We start from the raw sequence: 26,913 nt of genomic DNA, 5'->3' as shown, positions 1-26,913 counted from the left end.
CCTCTCTCCCTACCCTCTCTACCCCCTCTCTCCCTACCCTCTCTCTCTACCCCTCTCTCCCTACCCTCTCTCTCTACCCCCTCTCTCTACCCCCTCTCTCCCTACTCTCTCTCTACCCCCTCTCTCTACCCCCTCTCTCCCTACTCTCTCTCTCTCTCTACCCCCTCTCTCCCTACTCTACCCCTCTCTCCCTACCCTCTCTCCCTACCCTCTCTCTCCCTACCCCCTCGCTCTACCCTCTCTCTCCCTACTCTCTCTCTCTACCCCCTCTCTCCCTACCCCCTCTCCCTACCCCCTCTCTCCCTACCCTCTCTCTCTACCCCCTTTCTCCCTACTCTCTCTACCCCCTCTCTCCCTACCCTCTCTACCCCCTCTACCCCCTCTCTCCCTACCCTCTCTCTCTACCCCCTCTCTCTCCCTATCCCCTCTCTCTGCCCCCTATCTCCCTACCCCCTATCTCCCTACCCTCTCTCTCTACCCCCTCTCTCCCTACCCTCTCTACCCCCTCTCTCCCTACCCTCTCTCCCTACCCCCTCTCCCTACCCCCTCTCTCTACCCCCTCTCTACCCCCTCTCTCTACCCCCTCTCTCTCTCTACCCCCTCTCTCCCTACCCTCTCTCTCCCTACCCTCTCTCCCTACCCTCTCTACCCCCTCTCTCCCTACCCTCTCTCCCTACCCTCTCTCTCTACCCCCTCTCTCCCTACCCCCTCTCTCTACCCCCTCTCTCCCTACCCTCTCTCTCTCTCAACCGGTAAAAAAATCAAACCCCCTCCTGGGAGGAGTTTGTCGTCTGTCTAGCCACGATCGGGGACACACGCAGAGGAGCAGGGACGGGAAGAGGTGAACATCATTGGCGATGTGTCAAGACAACTCGCTGCCGACGTGAATGCATCATCGGTGGTGGGTTCATTTCGTTGGGTTCGGATCCACTCAGCCCGTTGCCGCGTGTCAACGTCGCCCGCCGGGGAGACAAAGGCGGCCGGGCGTGGTGCTGCTGGACACCCACCCCCCTCTGTGTGCGCCGCAGTGCCGGTAGACTTCATAGGCGCTGCTGCTGCTACTCGCTGCGAACAGCACTTGCCCCTGCAGTCCGTTACAGGCTACACGGGGGACCTTTGTCTGTGTCTACCTTCATAGACACTGCTACTCGCTACTAACAGCACTTGCCCCTGCAGTCTGTTAGAGGCTACACGGGGGACCTTTGTCTGTGTCTACCTTCATAGACGCTGCTGCTGCTACTCGCTACTAACAGCACTTGCCCCTGCAGTCCGTTACAGGCTACACGGGGGACCTTTGTCTGTGTCTACCTTCATAGACGCTGCTGCTGCTACTCGCTACTAACAGCACTTGCCCCTACAGCCTGCTAGAGGCTACACGGGGGACCTTTGTCTGTGTCTACCTTCATAGGTGCTCGCTAACAGCACTTGCCCCCACAGCCTGCTAGAGGCTACACGGGGGACCTTTGTCTGTGTCTACCTTCATAGGTGCTCGCTAACAGCACTTGCCCCTGCAGTCCGTTACAGGCTACACGGGGGACCTTTGTCTGTGTCTACCTTCATAGGTGCTCGCTAACAGCACTTGCCCCTGCAGTCCGTTACAGGCTACACGGGGGACCTTTGTCTGTGTCTACCTTCATAGGTGCTCGCTAACAGCACTTGCCCCTGCAGTCCGTTACAGGCTACACGGGGGACCTTTGTCTGTGTCTACCTTCATAGGTGCTCGCTAACAGCACTTGCCCCTGCAGTCCGTTACAGGCTACACGGGGGACCTTTGTCTGTGTCTACCTTCATAGACGCTGCTGCTACTCGCTACTCACAGCACTTGCCCCTACAGTCTGTTAGAGGCTACACGGGGGACCTTTGTCTGTGTCTGCCTTTATAGGTGCTGCTACTCGCTACTAACAGCACTTGCCCCTACAGCCTGCTAGAGGCTACACGGGGGACCTTTGTCTGTGTCTACCTTCATAGACGCTGCTGCTACTAACAGCACTTGCCCCTACAGCCTGTTAGAGGCTACAGGGGGGACCTTTGTCTGTGTCTACCTTCATAGGTGCTATTCGCTACTAACAGCACTTGCCCCTACAGCCTGCTCGAGGCTACACGGGGGACCTTTGTCTGTGTCTACCTTCATAGGCGCTGCTGCTACTCGCTACTAACAGCACTTGCCCCTACAGCCTGTTAGAGGCTACACGGGGGACCTTTGTCTGTGTCTACCTTCATAGGTGCTACTCGCTACTCACAGCACTTGCCCCTACAGCCTGTTAGAGGCTACACGGGGGACCTTTGTCTGTGTCTACCTTCATAGACGCTGCTGCTACTAACAGCACTTGCCCCTACAGCCTGCTAGAGGCTACACGGGGGACCTTTGTCTTTGTGTGTGCTTCTCCACCTCCTGCTCGACAAGTCTGGATGGAACTCTCTCACCCCCCTCCCTCTGTATCTGGTTCACGATCAGAGCAGACATCATGTCGGGGGTTTTATAATGATGTCTCGTTCATCATGTCGGGGGTTTTATAATGATGTCTCGTTCATCATGTCGGGGGTTTTATAATGATGTCTCGTTCATCATGTCGGGGGTTTTATAATGATGTCTCGTTCATCATGTCGGGGGTTTTATAATGATGTCTCGTTCATCATGTCGGGGGTTTAATAATGATGTCTCGTTCATCATGTCGGGGGTTTTATAATGATGTCTCGTTCATCATGTCGGGGGTTTTATAATGATGTCTCGTTCATCATGTCGGGGGTTTTATAATGATGTCTCGTTCATCATGTCGGGGGTTTTATAATGATGTCTCGTTCATCATGTCGGGGGTTTTATAATGATGTCTCGTTCATCATGTCGGGGGTTTTATAATGATGTCTCGTTCATCATGTCGGGGGTTTTATAATGATGTCTCGTTCATCATGTCGGGGGTTTTATAATGATGTCTCGTTCATCATGTCGGGGGTTTTATAATGTTGTCTCGTTCATCATGTCGGGGGTTTTATAATGATGTCTCGTTCATCATGTCGGGGGTTTTATAATGTTGTCTCGTCCATCGTGTCGGGGGTTTTATAATGATGTCTCGTTCATCATGTCGGGGGTTTTATAATGTCTCGTTCATCATGTCGGGGGTTTTATAATGATGTCTCGTTCATCATGTCGGGGGTTTTATAATGTTGTCTCGTTCATCATGTCGGGGGTTTTATAATGTTGTCTCGTTCATCATGTCGGGGGTTTTATAATGATGTCTCGTTCATCATGTCGGGGGGTTTTATAATGATGTCTCGTTCATCATGTCGGGGGTTTTATAATGTTGTCTCGTTCATTATGTCGGGGGTTTTATAATGATGTCTCGTTCATCATGTCGGGGGTTTTATAATGTTGTCTCGTTCATCATGTCGGGGGTTTTATAATGTTGTCTCGTTCATCATGTCGGGGGTTTTATAATGATGTCTCGTTCATCATGTCGGGGGTTTTATAATGTTGTCTCGTTCATCATGTCGGGGGTTTTATAATGATGTCTCGTTCATCATGTCGGGGGTTTTATAATGTTGTCTCGTTCATCGTGTCGGGGGTTTTATAATGATGTCTCGTTCATCATGTCGGGGGTTTTATAATGATGTCTCGTTCATCATGTCGGGGGTTTTATAATGATGTCTCGTTCATCATGTCGGGGGTTTTATAATGATGTCTCGTTCATCATGTCGGGGGTTTTATAATGATGTCTCGTTCATCATGTCGGGGGGTTTTATAATGATGTCTCGTTCATCATGTCGGGGGTTTTATAATGATGTCTCGTTCATCGTGTCGGGGGTTTTATAATGATGTCTCGTTCATCATGTCGGGGGTTTTATAATGATGTCTCGTTCATCATGTCGGGGGTTTTATAATGATGTCTCGTTCATCGTGTCGGGGGTTTTATAATGATGTCTCGTTCATCATGTCGGGGGTTTTATAATGATGTCTCGTTCATCATGTCGGGGGTTTTATAATGATGTCTCGTTCATCATGTCGGGGGTTTTATAATGATGTCTCGTTCATCATGTCGGGGGTTTTATAATGATGTCTCGTTCATCATGTCGGGGGTTTTATAATGATGTCTCGTTCATCATGTCGGGGGTTTTATAATGATGTCTCGTTCATCATGTCGGGGGGTTTTATAATGATGTCTCGTTCATCATGTCGGGGGTTTTATAATGATGTCTCGTTCATCGTGTCGGGGGTTTTATAATGATGTCTCGTTCATCATGTCGGGGGTTTTATAATGATGTCTCGTTCATCATGTCGGGGGTTTTATAATGATGTCTCGTTCATCATGTCGGGGGTTTTATAATGATGTCTCGTTCATCATGTCGGGGGTTTTATAATGATGTCTCGTTCATCATGTCGGGGGGTTTTATAATGATGTCTCGTTCATCATGTCGGGGGTTTTATAATGATGTCTCGTTCATCATGTCGGGGGTTTTATAATGATGTCTCGTTCATCATGTCGGGGGTTTTATAATGATGTCTCGTTCATCATGTCGGGGGTTTTATAATGATGTCTCGTTCATCATGTCGGGGGTTTTATAATGATGTCTCGTTCATCATGTCGGGGGTTTTATAATGATGTCTCGTTCATCATGTCGGGGGGTTTTATAATGTTGTCTCGTTCATCATGTCGGGGGTTTTATAATGATGTCTCGTTCATCATGTCGGGGGGTTTATAATGATGTCTCGTTCATCATGTCGGGGGTTTTATAATGATGTCTCGTTCATCATGTCGGGGGTTTTATAATGATGTCTCGTTCATCATGTCGGGGGTTTTATAATGATGTCTCGTTCATCATGTCGGGGGTTTTATAATGATGTCTCGTTCATCAAGTCGGGGGTTTTATAATGATGTCTCGTTCATCATGTCGGGGGTTTTATAATGTTGTCTCGTTCATCATGTCGGGGGTTTTATAATGATGTCTCGTTCATCATGTCGGGGGTTTTATAATGTTGTCTCGTTCATCATGTCGGGGGTTTTATAATGATGTCTCGTTCATCATGTCGGGGGTTTTATAATGATGTCTCGTTCATCATGTCGGGGGTTTTATAATGATGTCTCGTTCATCATGTCGGGGGTTTTATAATGTTGTCTCGTTCATCATGTCGGGGGTTTTATAATGTTGTGATTTGTGTGACCCCCTCCCCCTTTTAAATGAAAGATTTCACGCTCTGCTCTCCTTACCCCTTGCCTCTCTCCCTACCCTCTCTCTACCCCCTCTCTCTACCCCCTCTCTCTCTACCCCTCTCTCTACCCCCTCTCTCTACCCTCTCTCTCTACCCCTCTCTCTACCCCCTCCCTACTCTCTCTCTACCCCCTCCCTCTCTACCCCCTCTCTCTACCCCCTCTCTCTCTACCCCTCTCTCTACCCCCTCTCTCTCTACCCCTCTCTCTACCCCCCTCTCTCTCTACCCCCTCTCTCTCTACCCCCTCTCTCTCTCTACCCCCTCTCTCCCTACCATCTCTCTACCCCCTCTCTCCCTCTCTACCCCCTCTCTCCCTACTCTCTCTACCCCCTCTCTCCCTACTCTCTCTACCCCCTCTCTCTCTACCCCCTCTCTCCCTACTCCATGTCTACATTCACCCGATGTGTTCTCTGTAATATTTGTAACTAAAACATATTTTTTTACAAGTGCTACACCTACACCCCGTCTCTCTCTACCCCCCTCTCTCTCTCTCTCTACCCCCTCTCTCTACCCCTCTCTCTACCCCCTCTCTCCCTACTCCATGTCTACATTCACCCGATGTGTTTTCTGTAATATTTGTAACATTATTACTAAAACATATTTTTTTACAAGTGCTACACCTACACCCCGTCTCTCTCTACCCCCCTCTCTCTCTCTCTACCCCCCCCCCCCCTCTCTCTACCCCTCTCTCTACCCCCTCTCTCCCTACTCCATGTCTACAATCACCCGATGTGTTCTCTGTAATATTTGTAACATTATTACTAAAACATATTTTTTTACAAGTGCTACACCTACACCCCGTCTCTCTCTCTTCAGCCATGAGACGGCATCGTCTGCTCGCTGCCTTAGTGGTCGCCGTGGTGGCGACTCTGACGTCACGTCCTGTCACGTGAGTCACGGGGAGCTGCTGCTGGAGTCCTCGCTTAACGCGTCATACAGGCACCATGCAGTCCTCGCTTAACGCGTCTACAGTCCTCGCTTAACGCGTCCTACAGGCACCGTGCAGTCCTCGCTTAACGCGTCTACAGTCCTCGCTTAACGCGTCCTACAGGCACCGTACAGTCCTCGCTTAACGAGTCCTACAGGCACCATGCAGTCCTCGCTTAACGCGTCCTACAGGCACCGTAAGTCCTCGCTTAACGAGTCCTACAGGCACCATGCAGTCCTCGCTTAACGCGTCCTACAGGCACCATACAGTCCTCGCTTAACGCGTCCTACAGGCAACATACAGTACTCGCTTAACGAGTCCTACAAGCACCATGCAGTCCTCGCTTAACGCGTCCTACAGGCACCATACAGTACTCGCTTAACGAGTCCTACAGGCACCATGCAGTCCTCGCTTAACGCGTCCTACAGGCACCATACAGTCCTCGCTTAACGCGTCCTACAGGCACCATACAGTCCTCGCTTAACGCGTCCTACAGGCACCATACAGTACACGCTTAAAGAGTCCTACAAGCACCATGCAGTCCTCGCTTAACGCGTCCTACAGGCACCGTACAGTCCTCGCTTAACGCGTCCTACAGGCACCATACAGTACACGCTTAAAGAGTCCTACAAGCACCATGCAGTCCTCGCTTAACGCGTCCTACAGGCACCATACAGTACTCGCTTAATGAGTCCTACAGGCACCATGCAGTCCTCGCTTAACGCGTCCTACAGGCACCATACAGTCCTCGCTTAACGCGTCCTACAGGCACCATACAGTCCTCGCTTAACGCGTCCTACAGGCACCGTACAGTCCTCGCTTAATGCGTCCTACAGGCACCATACAGTACACGCTTAAAGAGTCCTACAGGCACCATACAGTACTCGCTTAACGCGTCTACAGTACTCGCTTAAGGAGTCCTACAGGCACCATGCAGTACTCGCTTAACGCGTCCTACAGGCACCATACAGTCCTCGCTTAACGCGTCCTACAGGCACCATGCAGTACTCGCTTAACGCGTCCTACAGGCACCATACAGTACTCGCTTAACGAGTCCTACAGGCACCATACAGTCCTCGCTTAACGCGTCCTACAGGCACCATACAGTACTCGCTTAACGAGTCCTACAGGCACCATACAGTCCTCGCTTAACGCGTCCTACAGGCACCATACAGTACTCGCTTAACGAGTCCTACAGGCACCATGCAGTACTCGCTTAACGCGTCCTACAGGCACCTTACAGTCCTCGCTTAATGCGTCTACAGTCCTCTCTTAACGCGTCCTACAGGCACCGTACAGTACTAGCTTAATGCGTCTATAGGCACTGTACAGTCCTCACTTAACGAGTCCTACAGGCACCATGTAGTCCTCGCTTAACGCGTCTACAGGCACCAGACAGTCCTCGCTTAACACATCTACAGGCACCATACAGTCCTCGCTTAACGCGTCCTGCAGGCACCATACAGTACTCGCTTAACGCGTCTACAGGCAGCGTGGTGCGGTCCTCGCTTAACGCGTCTACTGGCACTGCTATAACACACACACTGCTACAACGTGTAACACACACCGTTACAACGTGTAACACACACACCGCTATGACGTGTAACACACACACACCGTTATAACGTGTAACACGCACCGTTACAACGTGTAACACACACACACCGTTACAACGTGTAACACACACACACCGTTACAACGTGTAACACACACACACCGTTATAACGTGTAACACACACACACCGTTACAACGTGTAACACACACACACCGTTACAACGTGTAACACACACACCGTTACAACGTGTAACACACACACACACCGTTACAACGTGTAACACACACACACCTTTACAACGTGTAACACACACACACCGTTACAACGTGTAACACACACACACCGTTACAACGTGTAACACACACACACCGTTACAACGTGTAACACACACACACACACACTGCTACAACGTGTAACACACACACATCGTTACAACGTGTAACACACACATCGTTACAACGTGTAACACACACACACCGTTACAACGTGTAACACACACACACACCATTACAACGTGTAACACACACACCGTTACAACGTGTAACACACACACCGTTACAACGTGTAACACACACACCGTTACAACGTGTAACACACACACACACTGCTACAACGTGTAACACACACACCGTTACAACGTGTAACACACACACACCGTTACAACGTGTAACACACACACACACCGTTACAACGTGTAACACGCACACACACACACCGTTACAACGTGTAACACACACACCGTTACAACGTGTAACATACACACACCGTTACAACGTGTAACACACGCACACCGTTACAATGTGTAACACACACACACCGTTACAACGTGTAACACACACACACCGTTACAACGTGTAACACACACACACCGTAACAACGTGTAACACACACACCGTTACAACGTGTAACACACACACACACCATTACAACGTGTAACACACACTCAGACCGTTACAACGTGTAACACACACACACCGTTACAACGTGTAACACACACACACGCACACCGTTACAACGTGTAACACACACACACCGTTACAATGTGTAACACACACACCGTTACAACGTGTAACACACACACACCGTTATAACGTGTAACACACACACACCACTACAACGTGTAACACACACACCGTTACAACGTGTAACACACACACACACCGTTACAACGTGTAACACACACACCGTTACAACGTGTAACACACACACACACCGCTATAACGTGTAACACACACACACACACCGTTACAACGTGTAACACACACACACACACACCGTTACAACGTGTAACACACACACACCGTTACAACGTGTAACACACACACACACACCGTTACAACGTGTAACACACACACACACACTGCTACAACGTGTAACACACACACACCGTTACAACGTGTAACACACACACACTGCTACAACGTGTAACACACACACCGTTATAACGTGTAACACACACACACCGTTACAACATGTAACACACACACACCGTTACAACGTGTAACACACACACACCGTTACAACGTGTAACACACACACACCGCTATAACGTGTAACACACACACATCGTTACAACGTGTAACACACACACACACATCGTTACAACGTGTAACACACACACACCGTTACAACGTGTAACACACACACACCGTTACAACGTGTAACACACACACACACCGTTACAACGTGTAACACGCACACACCGTTATAACGTGTAACACACACACACCGCTACAACGTGTAACACACACACACACTGCTACAACGTGTAACACACACACACACATCGTTACAACATGTAACACACACACACCGTTACAACGTGTAACACACACACACCGTTACAACGTGTAACACACACACACACCGTTACAACGTGTAACACACACACACACACACCGTTACAACGTGTAACACACACACACACACCGTTACAACGTGTAACACACACACACCGTTACAACGTGTAACACACACACACACACCGTTATAACGTGTAACACACACACACTGCTACAACGTGTAACACACACACACTGTTACAACGTGTAACACACACACACCGTTACAACGTGTAACACACACACACACACTGCTACAACGTGTAACACACACACACCGTTACAACGTGTAACACACACACACACACACCGTTACAACGTGTAACACACACACACACACACCGTTACAACGTGTAACACACACACACCTATAACGTGGCTACGAAGCCCTCAACGACAAACTGCGTTCTTTAGCCACGTGGCCGAGCGGTATGGCGGTCCGCCAACACGGAGTATCACTCGTGACGTTTTTATCACGTGGGGGGGGGCGGGGCTAAACCGTTGTTTGAAACAATTTTCGCTTCACGTGCTTTGTTTCGCCTTCAGCAACGCGCCAACCACCCCACCCCACCCAACCCACCCGCAGAGTCGAGGCCTTGCCGCTCGTGCGTGTGTAAATATATACCTGTTTCAGGCGTAAGTTCTGCCGCCCTCCGCTCACATTCTCGCGCCGATGCCTTGCAGAGGGGACCTCGACAGCCTCTTAAAGATCATCAACTCGCGGCATTACGACCGCCGAATTCTGCCCAAGCTGAACGGTAAAGATGCGCCACCCCAAAAAAATTTGCCTCCCCGTCTTCAGCGTCGACGTTGATGTCCCAACCTCCTCACCCCCTCTCCACCCCACTGCCCGCTGCATGTATGTCGTTTCCCGTCGTATATTCTCGGATGAATGTGTCGCAGAAACACGTTCGTCAGTAGTGCTGTGTGACACTACGAAGGGACTCCTCTGCTTATGAACAAGGCGACTTACGAACTTTCAGAGATGTGGATAAACCGGCCTTCATGTCCGGTTGCGTGCTCGGATCTAGGGCGCCGTTTGTGCGCAGACTGCCCTACGTGACATCATAGCCAGGGTCTGGACCACCGGACGTTGTTCCGCAAGGATTGGAATGATGCCCTGGTGGTCCCCCTCTTTAATAATGGGGACCGCACAGACTGTAACAACTACAGAGGGGCATCTCCCACCTCAGTGTGCCGGGAAAGGTCCTGGCAAGGATTATTCAACATCGCCTCGCCAGGCACGCTGAGGAGAGGCTTGCGGAGCCCCGATGCGGTTTCAGAAACACAGATGCTATGTTCTGTCTGCTACAGCAGAGGTGTAGAGAATTCCAACAAGACCTAGATCTCTGCTTAATTGACCTGGTCAAGGCCTACGATACTATCAGTAGGCCTTGGGCTCTGGGTTGTTCTTTGTGCTTTCGGAGTCCCTGAATCTCTGCTCACGATCATTACGGACGTTCATGATGGTTGGGCAGGCCTGGGTAAAGTTGCTTGCCGTGGAAGTCAGCGCCATTCCCGGTTCATCTTGGGGTACGACAGGGATGTCCTCTGGCTTCCACCTTTTTTCTTTTAAATCCTCGTCGACCACATAGTTTGAGAAACGTTCCATGGCTGTCCCGGAGGAATTTCCATCTGGTACGGATTTAATGGGAGGCTGATCGTTGCGCAGCTGTGGCTGAGGGATGGTTGCCTATTGGTCAACCGTGTTACGTACGCCGATGATCTGGTGATTGCTGCTCACTCAGAGGACAAGTTGGAGGCACTGCTGCCGAACCTGGAGTGTGCCACTAAGGGGTGGGCCCTTGCCATCAGCTCCACCAAAACGAAGCATCTGCCTGGGCATTTTGTATCATCCAATACTCCACCTCCTCAGCTGTTGCGGAGAGAGTGGAGAGTTTTCCACACCCGAGCAGGGTGCTTATGACCAGCTCTGGTTTGGCAGCTCCACAGCCCAAATCCGCTCAAGAAAACTGCACCTGTGGCAATTTATTTATTGTCATTTAGGGGCCGTCCATAAATGACGTCACGCACCTGGGGGGGGGGGAGGGGGGGGGGTCAGACATTTGACGAGGGTGGGGGGGGGGGGTTTGAGAAATGTGACGTCACATCAAAATGCGCAACTTTATAAATAAATATACACGACACATTCTACTTGATTAAATAGACTTTGTTAATCAATGTTTTCTACCTACAACATCAGAGTGCAGCGCCGCATTAAATACGCACTACAATGACAATAGTCTAAAGCGATTTGAAGCGTGTTTTATTTTTTTTGGGGGGGGGGGCAGAGCTTTGTGACGTCATAGTTGAGGGGGGGGGGTCTGACTTTTTGTGACGCCGTGTGATGACGGAATGGGTGGAGGGGCAAAATTCGTCCAAAATCGCGTGACGTCATTTATGGACGGTCCCTTAGAGCACCGACTCAAAGAGTTTAGAAAATGTTGCCATCTTACGTTCACGCAAATTGGAAATTGGGACGTTGAAATGGCACTACAATCTATGAATATGAGTGTGTGTGTGCATCTGTCTGTATGTGTGTGTATATCTGTCTGTATGTGTGTGTGTATCTCTCTGTATGTGTGTCTTTGTACCAGGGGAACCCGTAATTGTGAACTGTCATTTGACTATCATGGAGTTCGGTTCTATCGAGGAGAACACAATGGTGAGCGATACACATACACCACACTCACGTCCGCGCAGGAATCAGCGCAGCGATTCCTCGGTTAACGTAGCAGACGCGTTCCTGAAATGTTCCACGTTTGGCGAAACACCTATCGGTCGGAAACAATTCCCCCCCCCCTCCCTGAATAAAGTGCACACGATGTTTGCAGACACGCAGTAGTGGGATGGCAGGACACGTGACTGAGGGTGCACCACCACCACCACCACCACGTTACTGTTTCACTCCGCGTAGTCTATCACTTCGCCGGGTCATCAGCCAGGCAGCTCAAGAAATGAGTTGGTCGTTGACCGCTCAGAAGTCGCGTTATGATGGTGCACGTGTTCAATGGTGTACGCATTCCACGTTATAACGGCGTGTGCATTATTTAGTTCATAGTTCATAGTTTCATGTATTTTGGTAGAGCCCTGTGAGCCATTCGGCTCTTGAATCGGGTGCGACCGCAAACAAGCAAAAACCTGAACGAGAAAAACATCTTAAAGTGATTTTGTGACTGGTCAACGCGTTCCACGTTATAACAGTGTACACACATTCCACGTTGTGCCAAAGCCGTACTCTTTGGTTCTATTCGGTAAAGTCGCGTAGGTAAAACTAAAACAACACTGTTCCCTAGTGGAAGAACCGCGTTTCCGCTTGTGGCGCGCGTATCCCCAATGCCACTGGCAGCCTACCGGCCGATTGATTGGAATTATTTATCCCAAATCCCTCCTGCATTTGGAATTCTCCTCGACATTTCGGGGGTTCTGGCGTTGATGGCGGGGTTTTTTGCAGGAATACCAAATCATGGTCGACCAGGGCATGGAGTGGACGGACCACCGCTTGGTGCACGATGCAGGCGACAGCAACTCCACGTGGGTGGACCCGGGCAACCACCTGGTGGGCTACATCTGGAAGCCGCGGCTGCACTACTCGAATGAGAAGCGCGGCAACTTCCACGTCATCACCATGCCCAATGCCCTGCTGCGCATCTTCAGCAACGGCACCGTCTCCTACTCCATCCGGTCGGTCTCCGCTCGGGGTGCGAGCGTGTCGAGCGGCTTTTTGTCGAGGAGCTTTGTGTTCTTAGTTTTTTCGGTAAAGTCACGTTGAAGAGAAACAACAAAATAACAAAATATATATAAAACAATAAAAAATTGTTTTATATATATTTTGTTGTTTCTCTTCAACGTGACTTTACCGAAAAAACTAAGAATATGAATTACTGCAGTCACGAAAGCTTTAAATCAAAATTTAGAGCTTTGTGTTGTTTGTTGTTGTTGTTGTTGTTGTGGGGGGTGGGGTAATAGTGGGAGCCTTCTTTGCCTGTTAACTACATCAACAAACAACGCAATAATTGTTTTTCTTTGGTGCTTTCGGTAGAGTCACCGCCACGTGGAATGAGAATAAAGTAATAAATTAATGAAATGAAACAATGAAATATCCTCACGACGTTTCGGCCACAACACAAGTGGCCTTCTTCAGGTGAAAGGAACAGACCTGTCGGGACGACAGAGCTACAGTGTAGTCCCGACAGGTTTGTTCCTGAACGTGACTTTACCGAAGGGGCTAAGGATATGAGGGTAATGCAGCCTATTATTATGCTCTTCGTCAATTTGGCTTATCATTTGGACTATTTATAGCATCAAAAGAGTCTAAACGTATGCTCATTTTGAATGTGGTAGGAGAAAAATCCACGCGACCACAGGGAGAGAGAGATAGAGAGAGAGATGCCGACTCCAAATATACAGCAGCAGGAGTCATCAAAGTCGAGATCGTACTCACGACCTCCTGCATACGAGGCAAGGGAGTTAACATCTCCTAGCCACCGTGGTGATGGTGATGAGAGAGAGAGATACAACATCTCCTAGCCACCGTGGTGATGATGATGATGAGAGAGAGATACAACATCTCCTAGCCACCGTGGTGATGATGATGATGAGAGAGAGATACAACATCTCCTAGCCACCGTGGTGATGGTGATGAGAGAGAGATACAACATCTCCTAGCCACCGTGGTGATGGTGATGAGAGAGAGATACAACATCTCCTAGCCACCGTGGTGATGGTGATGAGAGAGAGATACAACATCTCCTAGCCACCGTGGTGATGATGATGAGAGAGAGATACAACATCTCCTAGCCACCGTGGTGATGATGATGAGAGAGAGATACAACATCTGCTAGCCACCGTGGTGATGGTGATGAGAGAGAGATACAACATCTCCTAGCCACCGTGGTGATGGTGATGAGAGAGAGAGATACACAAACTCCAAATATACAACAGGTGTCAGGGTTAGGATCGAACCCGCAAACTCCTTCATACGAGGTGACGTCATTATCATCTCATAGCTACTACGCCTAGTATCTATGTGTGTGTTGTGTCTCTGTGTGTTGTGTCTCTGTGTGTTGTGTCTCTGTGTGTTGTGTGTCTGTGTGTTGTGTCTCTGTGTGTTGTGTCTCTGTGTGTTGTGTCTCTGTGTGTTGTGTCTCTGTGTGTTGTGTCTCTGTGTGTTGTGTGTCTGTGTGTTGTGTCTCTGTGTGTTGTGTCTCTGTGTGTTGTGTCTCTGTGTGTTGTGTCTCTGTGTGTTGTGTCTCTGTGTGTTGTGTCTCTGTGTGTTGTGTCTCTGTGTGTTGTGTCTCTGTGTGTTGTGTCTCTGTGTGTTGTGTCTCTGTGTGTTGTGTCTCTGTGGGAAGCGGCGGTGTAGCGGTTAGCGCTACGCTGCGCTCCGAACCTGCGACCCGGGTTCGATTCCCGCTCACGGCCAGCACCAGTGACAATGATCTCAACCGGTCCTGGGCCTCCCCTAGGTCGATCAGCCTGAAATGAGTACCTGGTGTAGCGGTGTGTGTAAACATCGCCACTGGGGAGACAAAGGCGGCCGGGCGTGGTGTTGGCCACCCACCCCCTCGTGTGCCGTGCTAGCCTTCACAGCTGCTTGCTAACAGCACTTGCCCAACAATCTGTTAAGGCTATGCGGGGGATCTTTGTCTTTTTGTGTGTCTGTGTGTGGTGTGTGTGTTGTGCCTCTGTGTGTGTGTGTGTTGTGTGCCCTACACATTGCTGTATGAAGAGGAGCATGTGGTCGCGTTGTGTTCCACGGTTCTCCGCAGGCTGTCCCTGACTCTCTCCTGCCCCATGGACCTGCGCAACTTCCCCATGGACACCCAGATCTGCCCCATCCACCTGGACAGCTGTAAGACATCGCACGCGCGGAGATGTTCCACCGTTGCGTACCATCGCGGGGTGCGGGGGGGAGGGAGGCTTGGGGGTTTGTATTTTGCAGAAAGCGAATGCCACGTGGAAGGCTGCCATTTTAAGGGCGGCCATGGTTAGCGAGGAGGTGTTAACTACCTTGCCATGTATACAGGAGGTTGTGTGATTGATCCCGACCCTGACGCCTGCTGCTGCATATTTAGAGTTTGTGTCTCTCTCATTATCATCATCACGGGTGGCTACGAGATGTTAACTATCTCGCCTGGTATACAGGAGGTCGTGTGATTGATCCCGACCCTGACGCCTGCTGCTGCATATTTAGAGTTTGCGTCTCTCTCATTATAAACATCAAAGTGGCTACGAGATGTTAACTACCTCGCCTGATGTACAGGAGGTCGTGTGATTGATCCCGACCCTGATGCCTGCTGCTGCATATTTAGAGTTTGCGTCTCTCTCATTATAAACATCAAAGTGGCTAGGAGATGTTAACTACCTCGCCTGGTGTACAGGAGGTCGTGTGATTGATCCCGACCCTGACGCCTGCTGCTGCATATTTAGAGTTTGTGTCTCTCTCATTATCATCATCACGGTGGCTACGAGATGTTAACTATCTCGCCAGGTATACAGGAGGTTGTGTGATTGATCCCGACCCTGACGCCTGCTGCTGCATATTTAGAGTTTGCGTCTCTCTCATTATAAACATCAAAGTGGCTACGAGATGTTAACTACCTCGCCTGGTGTACAGGAGGTCGTGTGATTGATCCCGACCCTGACGCCTGCTGCTGCATATTTAGAGTCTGCGTCTCTCTCTCATTATCATCACCACGGTGGCTACGAGATGTTAACTACCTCGCCAGGTATACAGGAGGTTGTGTGATTGATCCTGACCCTGACGCCTGCTGCTGCATATTTAGAGTTTGCGTCTCTCTCATTATCATCATCATGGTTAGCGAGGAGATGTTAACTACCTCGCCTGGTATACAGGAGGTCGTGTGATTGATCCCGACCCTGACGCCTGCTGCTGTATATTTGGAGTTTGTGTCTCTCTCATTATAAACATCAAAGTGGCTACGAGATGTTAACTACCTCGCCTGGTATACAGGAGGTTGTGTGATTGATCCTGACCCTGACGCCTGCTGCTGCATATTTAGAGTTTGCGTCTCTCTCATTATCAACATCAAAGTGGCTACGAGATGTTAACTACCTCGCCTGGTGTACAGGAGGTTGTGTGATTGATCCTGACCCTGACGCCTGCTGCTGCATATTTAGAGTTTGCGTCTCTCTCATTATAAACATCAAAGTGGCTAGGAGATGTTAACTACCTCGCCAGGTATACAGGAGGTTGTGTGATTGATCCTGACCCTGACGCCTGCTGCTGCATATTTAGAGTTTGCGTCTCTCTCATTATAAACATCAAAGTGGCTAGGAGATGTTAACTACCTCGCCAGGTATACAGGAGGTTGTGTGATTGATCCTGACCCTGACGCCTGCTGCTGCATATTTAGAGTTTGCGTCTCTCTCATTATAAACATCAAAGTGGCTAGGAGATGTTAACTACCTCGCCTGGTGTACAGGAGGTTGTGAGTTCGATCCCGACCCTGACGCCTGTTGCTGCATATTTGGAGTTCGCTTCCCTCTCTCTCTCAACTCGTGGCCACGTGGATGTTGTCTCCGGGTGCCTCTGGTTTCCTCCCCTCGGCATTTAGAATTGACGTCACAGCGCGTTCAGATGGCTTGGCAGACACAAGTTTCCACGCGGCGGCAAATGGTCGCTTCTGCACAAAGAGCTCCATTGCTGCTTTGCTCTCGAACACACACCGGTGTGCTGTACTAGTCACGAGTTGGCCGCGTTCTTATTCTTAGCTCTTTCGGTAAAGTCACCACGTTGAAGGGAAACAGCAAAATAGTAAAATATATATATAAAACAATAAAAAAAATTCTCACGACGTTTCGACCATAACTCAAACGGTTGTCTTCAGGTGTGTTGGTTTGAGTTATGGTCGAAACGTCGTGATAATTTTTTTTATTGTTTTATATATATATTATTATTTTGTTGTTTCCCTTCAACGTGGTGACTTTACCGAAAGAACTAAGAATATGAATTACTGCAGTCACGAAAGCTTTAAATAAAAAATTTGGCCGCGTTCTGTTCACGTGACCAACCTTACTAAATTGGCTGCGTCGGGTGGTGGCGGGGTTTAACGACACATTTGTATACTTACACGACCTAACCCCCCCCCCCAAAAAAAACCTGCATTAGTGGAACAAAAAATCGATGCGTAGCTCAATTTGGGTGGCCTGATACCTAATAAAAGTTGTAAAGCAAACTTAACAAAAGTGGGGGGGCCCCCATAGGCGTACTATGGGGGCCCCCCACGCGCTCACGTGCGCATGTTATGCACCTGTTGTCTCGAAGTCAGCAGCATGGTGAGCGAACTCGAGTTCCGCTGGGCCAAGCCAGAGGCGGTCTTCCTGTCGAAGTTCATCAGGCTCACGGAGTTCTCGTTGGGGCCGCACTTCACCGTCAAGAACGGCGCGCAGAATTACTCCGTTGGTGAGAGACGCGGGGCGACGGAGTGTCCTGGGCCTCCCTCGTCGCTCTATCGGTCCCCACCCCCCCCTGAAAGTCGAGTTTGTGTGATCTCCCCTTGTTCTACAGAGTGAGTGGAGTTTGTGTGATCTTGCCCCTGTTCTAGAGAGTGAGTGGAGTTTGTGTGATCTTGCTCCTGTTCTACAGAGTGAGTGGAGTTTGTATGATCTCCCACTGTTCTAGAGAGTGAGTGGAGTTTGTATGATCTCCCCCTGTTCTACAGAGTGAGTGGAGTTTGTGTGATCTTGCCCCTGTTCTACAGAGTGAGTGGTGTTTGTGTGATCTCCCTGTGTTCTAGAGAGTGAGTGGAGTTTGTATGATCTCCCCCTGTTCTACAGAGTGAGTGGAGTTTGTGTGATCTCCCCCTGTTCTACAGAGTGAGTGAGTGGAGTTTGTATGATCTCCCTCTGTTCTAGAGAGTGAGTGAATGAGTTTGTATGTTATCCCCCTGTTCTACAGAGTGAGTGGAGTTTGTGTGATCTCCCCCTGTTCTCCACAGGAAGTGAGTGGGGTTTGTATGATCTCCCACTGTTCTACACAGTGAGTGAGTGGGGTTTGTATGATCTCCCCCTGTTCTACAGAGTGAGTGGAGTTTGTATGATCTCCCCTTGTTCTAGAGAGTGAGTGGAGTTTGTATGATCTCTCCCTGTTCTAGAGAGTGAGTGGAGTTTGTATGATCTCCCTCTGTTCTAGAGAGTGAGTGGAGTTTGTATGATCTCCCGCTGTTCGATAGAGTGAGTGAGTGGAGTTTGTATGATCTCCCACTGTTCTACAGAGTGAGTGGAGTTTGTGTGATCTCCCCCTGTTCTACACAGGAAGTGAGTGGAGTTTGTATGATCTCCCACTGTTCTAGAGAGTGAGTGGAGTTTGTATGATCTCCCACTGTTCTAGAGAGTGAGTGGAGTTTGTATGATCTCCCACTGTTCGAGAGAGTGAGTGGAGTTTGTATGATCTCCCCCTGTTCTACACAGGAAGTGAGTGGAGTTTGTATGATCTCCCACTGTTCTAGAGAGTGAGTGGAGTTTGTATGATCTCCCACTGTTCTAGAGAGTGAGTGGAGTTTGTGTGATCTCCCCCTGTACTACAGAGTGAGTGGAGTTTGTGTGATCTCCCCCTGTACTACAGAGTGAGTGGAGTTTGTGTGATCTCCCCCTGTACTGCAGAGTGAGTGGAGTTTGTGTGATCTCCCCCTGTTCTAGAGAGTGAGTGGAGTTTGTGTGATCTCCCACTGTTCTACAGAGTGAGTGGAGTTTGTATGATCTCCCTGTGTTCTACACAGGAAGTGAGTGGAGTTTGTATGATCTCCCACTGTTCTACAGAGTGAGTGGAGTTTGTGTGATCTCCCCCTGTTCTACAGAGTGAGTGAGTGGAGTTTGTATGATCTCCCCCTGTTCTACAGAGTGAGTGGAGTTTGTATGATATCCCCCTGTTCTACAGAGTGAGTGGAGTTTGTGTGATCTCCCAAAGTTCTACAGAGTGAGTGGAGTTTGTATGATCTCCCCCTGTTCTACAGAGTGAGTGGAGTTTGTATGATCTCCCCCTGTTCCACAGAGTGAGTGAGTGGAGTTTGTGTGATCTCCCCCTGTTCAACAGAGTGAGTGAGTCGAGTTTGTGTGATCTCCCCCTGTTCTAGAGAGTGAGTGGAGTTTGTATGATCTCCCCCTGTTCTACAGAGTGAGTGGAGTTTGTGTGATCTCCCCCTGTTCTACAGAGTGAGTGAGTGGAGTTTGTATGATCTCCCCCTGTTCTACAGAGTGAGTGGAGTTTGTATGATCTCCCACTGTTCTACAGAGTGAGTGGAGTTTGTATGATCTACCCCTGTTCTATAGAGTAAGTGAGTGAAGTTTGTGTGATCTCTCCATGTTCTACAGAGTGAGTGAGTGGAGTTTGTATGATCTCCCCCTGTTCTACAGAGTGAGTGGAGTTTGTATGATCTCCCCCTGTTCTACAGAGTGAGTGAGTGGAGTTTGTATAATCTCCCCCTGTTCTACAGAGTGAGTGGAGTTTGTGCGATCTCGCCCTGTTCTAGAGAGTGAGTGGAGTTTGTGTGATCTCCCCCTGTTCTAGAGAGTGAGTGGAGTTTGTATGATCTTGCCCCTGTTCTACAGAGTGAGTGGAGTTTGTGTGATCTCCTCCTGTTCTAGAGAGTGAGTGGAGTTTGTATGATCTTGCCCCTGTTCTACAGAGTGAGTGGAGTTTGTGTGATCTCCCCCTGTTCTACACAGGAAGTGAGTGGAGTTTGTGTGATCTCCCCCTGTTCTACAGATTGAGTGGAGCTTGTATGATCTCCCACTGTTCTACAGAGTGAGTGGAGTTTGTATGATCTCCCCCTGTTCTATAGAGTAAGTGAGTGAAGTTTGTGTGATCTCTTCATGTTCTACAGAGTGAGTGAGTGGAGTTTGTATGATCTCCCCCTGTTCTACAGAGTGAGTGGAGTTTGTATAATCTCCCCCTGTACTACAGAGTGAGTGGAGTTTGTATGATCTCCCCCTGTACTACAGAGTGAGTGGAGTTTGTGTGATCTCCCCCTGTTCTACACAGGAAGTGAGTGGAGTTTGTGCGATCTCCCCCTGTTCTATAGAGTGAGTGAGTGGAGTTTGTATGATCTCCCCCTGTTCTACAGAGTGAGTGAGTGGAGTTTGTATGATCTCCCCCTGTTCTACAGAGTGAGTGAGTGGAGTTTGTATGATCTCCCCCTGTTCTACAGAGTGAGTGGAGTTTGTGTGATCTCCCCCTGTTCTACAGAGTGAGTGGAGTTTGTATGATCTCCCACTGTTCTAGAGAGTGAGTGGAGTTTGTGTGATCTCCCACTGTTCTATAGAGTAAGTGAGTGAAGTTTGTGTGATCTCTCCATGTTCCACAGAGTGAGTGAGTGGAGTTTGTATGATCTCTCCCTGTTCTACAGAGTGAGTGAGTGGAGTTTGTATGATATCCCCCTGTTCTACAGAGTGAGTGAGTGGAGTATGTATGATCTCCCCCTGTTCTACAGAGTGAGTGGAGTTTGTATGATCTCCCCCTGTTCTACAGAGTGAGTGGAGTTTGTGTGATCTCCCCCTGTTCTACAGAGTGAGTGAGTGAGTGGAGTTTGTATGATCTCCCCCTGTACTACAGAGTGAGTGAGTGGAGTTTGTGTGATCTCCCCCTGTTCTACACAGGAAGTGAGTGGAGTTTGTATGATCTCCCCCTGTTCTACACAGTGAGTGAGTGGAGTTTGTATGATCTCCCCCTGTTCTACAGATTGAGTGGAGTTTGTGTGATCTCCCCCTGTTCTATAGAGTAAGTGAGTGGAGTTTGTGTGATCTCTCCATGTTCTACAGAGTGAGTGGAGTTTGTGTGATCTCCCCCTGTTCTACAGAGTGAGTGAGTGGAGTTTGTGTGATCTCCCCCTGTTCTACACATTGAGTGAGTGGAGTTTGTGTGATCTCCCCCTGTTCTACAGAGTGAGTGAGTGGAGTTTGTATGATCTCCCACTGTTCTACACAGTGAGTGAGTAGAGTTTGTATGATCTCCCCCTGTTCTACAGAGTGAGTGAGTGGAGTTTGTATGATCTCCCCCTGTTCTACAGAGTGAGTGAGTGGAGTTTGTATGATCTCCCTCTGTTCTACAGAGTAAGTGAGTGGAGTTTGTATGAGGTCACCCTGTTCTACAGAGTGAGTGGAGTTTGTATGATCTTGCCCCTGTTCTACAGAGTGAGTGGAGATTGTATGATCTCCCCCTGTTCTATAGAGTGAGTGAGTGGAGTTTGTATGATCTCCCCCTGTTCTACAGAGTGAGTGAGTGGAGTTTATATGATCTCCCCCTGTTCTACAGAGTGAGTGGAGTTTGTATGATCTCCTCCTGTTCTACAGAGTGAGTGAGTGGAGTTTGTATGATCTCCCCCTGTTCTACAGAGTGAGTGGAGCTTGTATGATCTCCCCCTGTTCTACAGATTGAGTGGAGTTTGTGTGATCTCCCCCTGTTCTACAGAGTGAGTGGGTGGAGTTTGTGTGATCTCCCTCTGTTCTACACAGTGAGTTAGTGGAGTTTGTATGATCTCCCCCTGTTCTACAGAGTGAGTGAGTGGCGTTTTTATGATCTCCCCCTGTTCTACAGAGTGAGTGAGTGGAGTTTGTATGATCTCCCTCTGTTCTACAGAGTGAGTGAGTGGAGTTTATATGATCTGCCCCTGTTCTACAGAGTGAGTGGAGTTTGTATGATCTCCTCCTGTTCTACAGAGTGAGTGGAGTTTGTATGATCTCCCCCTGTTCTACAGAGTGAGTGGAGTTTGTATGATCTTCCCCTGTTCTACAGAGTGAGTGGAGTTTGTGTGATCTCCCCCTGTTCTACAGAGTGAGTGAGTGGAGTTTGTATGATCTCCCCCTGTTCTACAGAGTGAGTGAGTGGAGTTTGTATGATCTCCCCCTGTTATACAGAGTGTTTGGAGTTTGTGTGATCGCCCCCTGTTCTACAGAGTGAGTGAGTGGAGTTTGTGTGATCTCCCCCTGTTCTACAGAGTGAGTGAGTGGAGTTTGTATGATCTCCCCCTGTTCTACAGAGTGAGTGGAGTTTGTATGATCTCCCCCTGTTCTACAGAGTGAGTGAGTGGGTTTAGTATGATCTCTCCCTGTTCTACAGAGTCAGTGGAGTTTGTATGATCTCCCCCTGTTCTACAGAGTGAGTGAGTGCAGTGTCTATGATCTCTCCCTGTTCTACAGAGTGAGTGGAGTTTGTATTATCTCCCCCTGTTCTACAGAGTGAGTGAGTGGAGTTTGTATGATCTCCCTCTGTTCTACAGAGTAAGTGAGTGGAGTTTGTATGATGTCACCGTGTTCTACAGAGTGAGTGGAGTTTGTACGATCTTGCCCCTGTTCTACAGAGTGAGTGGAGTTTGTATGATCTCCCCCTGTTCTACAGAGCGAGTGAGTGGAGTTTGTGTGATCTCCCCCTGTTCTACAGAGTGAGTGAGTGAGTGGAGTTTGTATGATCTCCCCCTGTTCTAGAGAGCGAGTGAGTGGAGTTTGTGTGATCTCCCCCTGTTCTACAGAGTGAGTGAGTGGAGTTTGTATGATCTCCCCCTGTTCTACACAGTGAGTGGAGTTTGTATGAACTCCCCCTGTTCTACAGAGTGAGTGAGTGGAGTTTGTATGATCTCCCCCTGTTCTACAGAGTGAGTGAGTAGAGTTTGTGTGATCTCCCCCTGTTCTACACAGGAAGTGAGTGGAGTTTGTGTGATCTCCCCCTGTTCTACAGATTGAGTGGAGCTTGTATGATCTCCCACTGTTCTACAGAGTGAGTGGAGTTTGTATGATCTCCCTCTGTTCTATAGAGTAAGTGAGTGAAGATTGTGTGATCTCTTCATGTTCTACAGAGTGAGTGAGTGGAGTTTGTATGATCTCCCCCTGTTCTACAGAGTGAGTGGAGTTTGTATGATCTCCCCCTGTTCTACAGAGTGAGTGAGTGGAGTTTGTATAATCTCCCCCTGTACTACAGAGTGAGTGGAGTTTGTATGATCTCCCCCTGTACTACAGAGTGAGTGGAGTTTGTGTGATCTCCCCCTGTTCTACACAGGAAGTGAGTGGAGTTTGTGCGATCTCCCCCTGTTCTATAGAGTGAGTGAGTGGAGTTTGTATGATCTCCCCCTGTTCTACAGAGTGAGTGAGTGGAGTTTGTATGATCTCCCCCTGTTCTACAGAGTGAGTGAGTGGAGTTTGTATGATCTCCCCCTGTTCTACAGAGTGAGTGGAGTTTGTGTGATCTCCCCCTGTTCTACAGAGTGAGTGGAGTTTGTATGATCTCCCACTGTTCTAGAGAGTGAGTGGAGTTTGTGTGATCTCCCCCTGTACTACAGAGTGAGTGAGTGGAGTTTGTGTGATCTCCCCCTGTTCTACACAGGAAGTGAGTGGAGTTTGTATGATCTCCCCCTGTTCTACACAGTTAGTGAGTGGAGTTTGTATGATCTCCCCCTGTTCTACAGATTGAGTGGAGTTTGTGTGATCTCCCCCTGTTCTATAGAGTAAGTGAGTGGAGTTTGTGTGATCTCTCCATGTTCTACAGAGTGAGTGGAGTTTGTGTGATCTCCCCCTGTTCTACAGAGTGAGTGAGTGGAGTTTGTGTGATCTCCCCCTGTTCTACACATTGAGTGAGTGGAGTTTGTGTGATCTCCCCCTGTTCTACAGAGTGAGTGAGTGGAGTTTGTATGATCTCCCACTGTTCTACACAGTGAGTGAGTAGAGTTTGTATGATCTCCCCCTGTTCTACAGAGTGAGTGAGTGGAGTTTGTATGATCTCCCCCTGTTCTACAGAGTGAGTGAGTGGAGTTTGTATGATCTCCCTCTGTTCTACAGAGTAAGTGAGTGGAGTTTGTATGAGGTCACCCTGTTCTACAGAGTGAGTGGAGTTTGTATGATCTTGCCCCTGTTCTACAGAGTGAGTGGAGATTGTATGATCTCCCCCTGTTCTATAGAGTGAGTGAGTGGAGTTTGTATGATCTCCCCCTGTTCTACAGAGTGAGTGAGTGGAGTTTATATGATATCCCCCTGTTCTACAGAGTGAGTGGAGTTTGTATGATCTCCTCCTGTTCTACAGAGTGAGTGAGTGGAGTTTGTATGATCTCCCCCTGTTCTACAGAGTGAGTGGAGCTTGTATGATCTCCCCCTGTTCTACAGATTGAGTGGAGTTTGTGTGATCTCCCCCTGTTCTACAGAGTGAGTGGGTGGAGTTTGTGTGATCTCCCTCTGTTCTACACAGTGAGTGAGTGGAGTTTGTATGATCTCCCCCTGTTCTACAGAGTGAGTGAGTGGCGTTTTTATGATCTCCCCCTGTTCTACAGAGTGAGTGAGTGGAGTTTGTATGATCTTCCTCTGTTCTACAGAATGAGTGAGTGGAGTTTGTATGATCTCCCTCTGTTCTACAGAGTGAGTGAGTGGAGTTTATATGATCTGCCCCTGTTCTACAGAGTGAGTGGAGTTTGTATGATCTCCTCCTGTTCTACAGAGTGAGTGGAGTTTGTATGATCTCCCCCTGTTCTACAGAGTGAGTGGAGTTTGTATGATCTCCCCCTGTTCTACAGAGTGAGTGGAGTTTGTGTGATCTCCCCCTGTTCTACAGAGTGAGTGAGTGGAGTTTGTATGATCTCCCCCTGTTCTACAGAGTGAGTGAGTGGAGTTTGTATGATCTCCCCCTGTTATACAGAGTGTTTGGAGTTTGTGTGATCGCCCCCTGTTCTACAGAGTGAGTGAGTGGAGTTTGTGTGATCTCCCCCTGTTCTACAGAGTGAGTGAGTGGAGTTTGTATGATCTCCCCCTGTTCTACAGAGTGAGTGGAGTTTGTATGATCTCCCCCTGTTCTACAGAGTGAGTGAGTGGGTTTAGTATGATCTCTCCCTGTTCTACAGAGTCAGTGGAGTTTGTATGATCCCCCCCTGTTCTACAGAGTGAGTGAGTGCAGTGTCTATGATCTCTCCCTGTTCTACAGAGTGAGTGGAGTTTGTATTATCTCCCCCTGTTCTACAGAGTGAGTGAGTGGAGTTTGTATGATCTCCCTCTGTTCTACAGAGTAAGTGAGTGGAGTTTGTATGATGTCACCGTGTTCTACAGAGTGAGTGGAGTTTGTACGATCTTGCCCCTGTTCTACAGAGTGAGTGGAGTTTGTATGATCTCCCCCTGTTCTACAGAGCGAGTGAGTGGAGTTTGTGTGATCTCCCCCTGTTCTACACAGGAAGTGAGTGGAGTTTGTGCGATCTCCCCCTGTTCTATAGAGTGAGTGAGTGGAGTTTGTATGATCTCCCCCTGTTCTACAGAGTGAGTGAGTGGAGTTTGTATGATCTCCCCCTGTTCTACAGAGTGAGTGAGTGGAGTTTGTATGATCTCCCCCTGTTCTACAGAGTGAGTGGAGTTTGTGTGATCTCCCCCTGTTCTACAGAGTGAGTGGAGTTTGTATGATCTCCCACTGTTCTAGAGAGTGAGTGGAGTTTGTGTGATCTCCCACTGTTCTATAGAGTAAGTGAGTGAAGTTTGTGTGATCTCTCCATGTTCCACAGAGTGAGTGAGTGGAGTTTGTATGATCTCTCCCTGTTCTACAGAGTGAGTGAGTGGAGTTTGTATGATATCCCCCTGTTCTACAGAGTGAGTGAGTGGAGTATGTATGATCTCCCCCTGTTCTACAGAGTGAGTGGAGTTTGTATGATCTCCCCCTGTTCTACAGAGTGAGTGGAGTTTGTGTGATCTCCCCCTGTTCTACAGAGTGAGTGAGTGAGTGGAGTTTGTATGATCTCCCCCTGTACTACAGAGTGAGTGAGTGGAGTTTGTGTGATCTCCCCCTGTTCTACACAGGAAGTGAGTGGAGTTTGTATGATCTCCCCCTGTTCTACACAGTGAGTGAGTGGAGTTTGTATGATCTCCCCCTGTTCTACAGATTGAGTGGAGTTTGTGTGATCTCCCCCTGTTCTATAGAGTAAGTGAGTGGAGTTTGTGTGATCTCTCCATGTTCTACAGAGTGAGTGGAGTTTGTGTGATCTCCCCCTGTTCTACAGAGTGAGTGAGTGGAGTTTGTGTGATCTCCCCTTGTTCTACACATTGAGTGAGTGGAGTTTGTGTGATCTCCCCCTGTTCTACAGAGTGAGTGAGTGGAGTTTGTATGATCTCCCACTGTTCTACACAGTGAGTGAGTAGAGTTTGTATGATCTCCCCCTGTTCTACAGAGTGAGTGAGTGGAGTTTGTATGATCTCCCCCTGTTCTACAGAGTGAGTGAGTGGAGTTTGTATGATCTCCCTCTGTTCTACAGAGTAAGTGAGTGGAGTTTGTATGAGGTCACCCTGTTCTGCAGAGTGAGTGGAGTTTGTATGATCTTGCCCCTGTTCTACAGAGTGAGTGGAGATTGTATGATCTCCCCCTGTTCTATAGAGTGAGTGAGTGGAGTTTGTATGATCTCCCCCTGTTCTACA

General features: G+C 48.8%; 2 protein-coding genes across 4 annotated transcripts in view; both read left to right on the top strand.

The window, feature by feature from the left end:
- Positions 1-26,913, top strand: part of LOC116957550 (uncharacterized) — a 453,026-nt gene that overhangs the window by 95,350 nt on the left and 330,763 nt on the right. The window lies entirely within an intron of this gene.
- LOC116957538 (glycine receptor subunit alpha-1-like) overlaps positions 1-26,913 on the top strand; it is a 57,630-nt gene that overhangs the window by 10,655 nt on the left and 20,062 nt on the right. The window contains exons 2-8 of one of the 3 annotated variants that reach the window (XM_032979753.2): positions 800-901; positions 6,020-6,092; positions 10,213-10,286; positions 12,126-12,193; positions 12,983-13,212; positions 15,300-15,382; positions 17,819-17,956. In XM_032979753.2, the coding sequence (XP_032835644.1) occupies positions 800-901; positions 6,020-6,092; positions 10,213-10,286; positions 12,126-12,193; positions 12,983-13,212; positions 15,300-15,382; positions 17,819-17,956 (768 nt within the window). Of the gene's footprint in view, positions 1-780; positions 902-6,019; positions 6,093-10,212; positions 10,287-12,125; positions 12,194-12,982; positions 13,213-15,299; positions 15,383-17,818; positions 17,957-26,913 lie in introns of all 3 variants that reach the window. The other 2 variants (XM_032979754.2, XM_032979755.2) reach the window with 2 other exon arrangements.

This window comes from Petromyzon marinus, chromosome 76 (assembly GCF_048934315.1).
Source record: "Petromyzon marinus isolate PM22_M1 ecotype Great Lakes invasive population chromosome 76, UKy_Petmar_22M1.pri1.0, whole genome shotgun sequence".
NCBI lineage: Eukaryota > Metazoa > Chordata > Hyperoartia > Petromyzontiformes > Petromyzontidae > Petromyzon > Petromyzon marinus.
This window is presented reverse-complemented; position numbering and strand designations above follow the sequence as displayed.